The 4054-nt window shown below is 34.1% G+C and overlaps 1 protein-coding gene across 1 annotated transcript; it reads left to right on the top strand.

The window, feature by feature from the left end:
• Window positions 1–208: 208 nt before the first annotated feature.
• LOC123897056 (transcription factor PRE6-like) lies at window positions 209–2029 on the top strand. Its single transcript, XM_045947555.1, has 2 exons — window positions 209–753; window positions 1558–2029. The coding sequence occupies exons 1-2, from the start codon at window positions 628–630 to the stop codon at window positions 1708–1710; spliced, it is 279 nt and encodes a 92-aa protein (XP_045803511.1). The 5' UTR covers window positions 209–627; the 3' UTR covers window positions 1711–2029.
• Window positions 2030–4054: the final 2025 nt, after the last annotated feature.

Below are 4054 nucleotides of genomic sequence, written 5' to 3'. Positions count from 1 at the left end.
TAAAAATCAAAATAATTAAATGACAAGGAAGTAATAAGATAACATGGGCTTGTATGTTGAGACTGACACAAAGAGGTCCCAAGGCAGTTGGGGGAGATACAAGCACACATTTCCCTTGACCCTATGGGGACAGACATATGCATAAAGGACAGTATGGCATATCTCTCCCATTCTTATTTCATTTAATTGTCTCCCTCACACAAATATCCCCTATTTAAGAACTTACCTATAGCCCTATACTATACCTTTCTCAAACACTTTTCCTCTTCAACTTCCAACACCAAACAACTGACACATTCTCTCAACAAACCTAATCTCTCTTTCATGGCTACCCTTTTTTCTATGTCCTCCATCACTTGTCTCAGCTGAGAAAGTAAAAAATAATAATATTTATTTTTTTCATTATTTTAATTGCATTATTTTTTTTTATCCTATAGTATCATTCACTTTATATAAGAGTTTCCTACCTAGCTAGCTAGTTACATTCTAGATATTGTTTGTTTCTTAGCCACACTCTCTATACTAGACTGAGACTCTCTAGCTTTCATTTACATTGAAGAAATTACTAAAACCTAAACAACAAAATATATTTCTGACACACCTACAACTACCTCAAAAACCTTAACAATGTCTAGTAGAAGATCTCGTTCGAGACAATCCGGTGTTTCCACTGAAATTTCTGATGCTCAAATTAATGATTTGGTTACCAAGTTACAACAACTTATCCCTGAACTTGCAAGGCGTTCCAACAAGGTGTAATATTTAATTTTCTTTTCTTCTTAATATTTTCTTTCTCACACATAAATGTGAAACACATAACAGTGTATGTTTGATTTTTGATATGTTTGAATGATATAAATTGAAGTTGGAATTATTTTTGACTTCAAATGTACCGTAATTTTTACATTTAAATATTTTGTTCAATTATTTAGTTTTATGTGAATATATTCACCGGTTGTCCTGGTTTAATAATACATCTTAAATCTATGTTGATAATATATATTAATTATGTTATATCCAACTATTCTAGAATTATTTTCACAAGAAATAATATATCTTAAATTTATGCTAATATAAATATGTATTGAATTTTACGATAGTACGACAACACTTGTTACACTGAGACGTGTGTTCAAACCTACATTATCACTTTTTTTTCTATATTTAGTGTGTGTGAATTGCGCTGCTAGATTTACACTATTTGACAAGAACTAATGTAAATTGGAGTATCTTAAATTTGTTGTGTTCCTAATCCTAAAAAAGATGTTTATGCAAGATTTAATTAAGGGAGTCACATGTATGCACAGGACACACACTTCACACATATTTTATGTGGCTTTGGTTGGCTTTGTTAGATAAGTCATCACACTTGTACCCTTAACTCTTTTACCCACAAACTTATAAGGTTGTGGGACTCGGACATTCCCACTTGCATGCATATATCATTGTCTTATAATATCCATATCCATATAAATATAACAACTGAAAATATATATGTGGAAAACGGAATTAATTAATTAAGTCCAATAACAATAATATATGTTTTTTGCAATGTAGGTTTCAGCTGCTAAAGTGTTACAAGAGACTTGCAATTACATCAAAAACTTGCATAGAGAGGTTGATGATCTAAGCGACCGATTGTCACAACTTTTGGACACCATAGACCCTAACAGTGCTCAAGCAGCTATCATTAGAAGCTTACTTATGTGATAATTAATTAATATATCAAATAAATTAAGTGGTGCACATGCCTTTTAATATGTCTCACTAGCTAGTAGTAGTATTTTATAATTTGTCAACTACTAGCGTAACGTTTTCCATTTTTCTTTAATTAATTTTTATAAGAAACTCCATAGTGAGATTGTGAGTCTTAGCACAACGGTAAGGTTGTTGGTTGTTAGTGTGATATGTAGGTCACGTTTAACTTACAAGGAGAACAAAGCCATATGAGCTATATGTATCATGCATTATTAACCGTCCTTTCCATATTTTGTAGCAACTATCATTATAATTAATTAATTCGTCATTATTATTATGAGTTTTATATGTGAGAATCTATGATCACATGAATGTGTCAAAGTATTTATGATTTGGGAGCTGCAACATGGTAGTATCGATTGATCTTTGCAATTTATAGAAACTCAGTGGTTTTGCGTGGACCCATTAAAGGGTCAAATATGAACCTGGCGTATTACATGTGATATTGCCCCCACACCATTTTGGGTTAATTGTTCTTGCCAAGTGCCAACCCGTGATATACAAGTGTTGGACCACTGTTTACAATTAATAATAACTAATTTTGAACCCTTGTATATTTATTTATTTTTTTTTTTATGTTTTTTTTTGGTTACTTGTATATTTATTTTCCATCTATAGTTTTTTATATATAAAATTCATAAATACCAGACCAAATGTTAGTTGGTTTAGTGGTGATTGGTGCTGAACTTGGTAGGGAGGACCACAGTTCGATCCACGCAATTGCATTTGGGAGGGGACTGAAACCACTTGATGCCAGAACTCCCCCCAAACTCTGGACTACTAGGGCCCCCTTCTCCTATGAACCAGAGGGTGAAAACCAAAAAAAAAATTCATAAATACCATGGTCGTCAAAACTTTGTCTATAGGAAGTGATCATTTTCGGATATGAGATATGCATGATAAGGTTGTTTCGGGTTGTTGAAATTATAGAGTTGATCAAATAACTTTTTTGAGGAATGGATCATACAAGCATATATTCTGAAGATCGAGTGTCAATAAACATCGTATGTGAGAGGTATTAGGATTTAGATATTATAAATCTGGCTTATACCATAAGTTAAGCTTTTATAGAGAGAGAATTAGAGCTTTAGGGACCTAGAATCTTCTTCTGGACACCTGTCATTGGAAAAGGTTTAGGCGGATAGCCTAAAGATATGGCAGTCTGCATGTTCAAATCATATAGTTTAGAATGTCAACGCCTTCACATCTCGGTCCTTCTGTTTGATGATCTAAGATTTATGTTGTATGGCTTCTTAGTTACTACTCCCTCCGCCTCAAAATTATTGTTACAATTTGACTGTGTGCACTATTCATACAAGCTACATTGACCATATTTTTTTACTAATGTATAAAGATAAATATTTGTTGGGTTTTTGTATATTGGCTACATTTTGCAAAAACATATTTTAGCCAAGTGTTGAGACAAGTGTGCTGACCCCAAGTGTTGTGACAAATGTTGTGACACTTTGGAACAACACCTGACTCTGTTCTGCGCGCGCCAGCTGGATGTTATTATTTTCTACTCAACCTTTTGAAGATCTGGTTGAAGAATTATGTCAAGGTTTCTTACAGAGGAAGGCGCACGTGTTTAATGTGTTTCATGAGGCAGCTAAACCCTAGTTTTATTTTCCAAAAGAATTATATTTTTGGAAAATATATTTTTGCGGTTTCAAAAATATAACTATTGTTTTCAAAAATATATCACTGCTGCCGCAATTCTAGAAGCCCTAATTTTTCTTGAAGCCCAAGTCGTTCAACTACTATAAATACGAAGGCAAGCATATGGTTTCAAGCATCTAAAATCGAGTCTTACAAAGCGTGTGTTTTAGGATTTTAGAGTGTTAATTGTGAGCCTATCTTGTGTCTCATTGATGCAAGCTTAGGACCTGAGTGTTATTGAGTTGTAAGTGTGAACTTCTCCTAAGCTTTGAAGTACGGAGATTGTTCTATTGTGTTGTGTGGTTTACTCGCAAGCTTTTAAGCAAGAGTGAATCCTAGTTTGTAGGAGTGTGTCTCCAATCGTTGTAATCGTCTGAGTTGAATAGCAGCGCTGTCTGTGTTGCTAAGGTGGGAATTGGGACGGGGTCTCATATCTAGGAGTTCCTAGGTAGAAGGGTCATTGGGTAGTGATTAAGTGAGAAGTTGTAAACGGGTGAGTTTAGCTTCGAAGTAATACTGCTGATAGTGGACTTCATTCCTGGATTGGTATCCCCCAGAGTAGGCTTTAGGCTGAACTGGGTTAACAACTCTCGTGTGTTATTTACTTTGCTGTTTGTATTGTTTTATGTTATTTGCT

Source organism: Trifolium pratense, linkage group LG7 (genome assembly GCF_020283565.1).
Source record: "Trifolium pratense cultivar HEN17-A07 linkage group LG7, ARS_RC_1.1, whole genome shotgun sequence".
NCBI classification, from domain to species: domain Eukaryota; kingdom Viridiplantae; phylum Streptophyta; class Magnoliopsida; order Fabales; family Fabaceae; genus Trifolium; species Trifolium pratense.
This window is presented reverse-complemented; position numbering and strand designations above follow the sequence as displayed.

What these genes read in the sequence shown, in the direction of transcription:
- LOC123897056 (XM_045947555.1), top strand. Translation starts at nt 628, where the DNA reads ATGTCTAGTAGAAGATCTCGTTCGAGACAATCCGGTGTTTCCACTGAA. An exon ending in TTGCAAGGCGTTCCAACAAG is followed by an intron (nt 754 to 1,557) that starts GTGTAATATTTA and finishes TTTGCAATGTAG; the next exon opens with GTTTCAGCTGCTAAAGTGTT.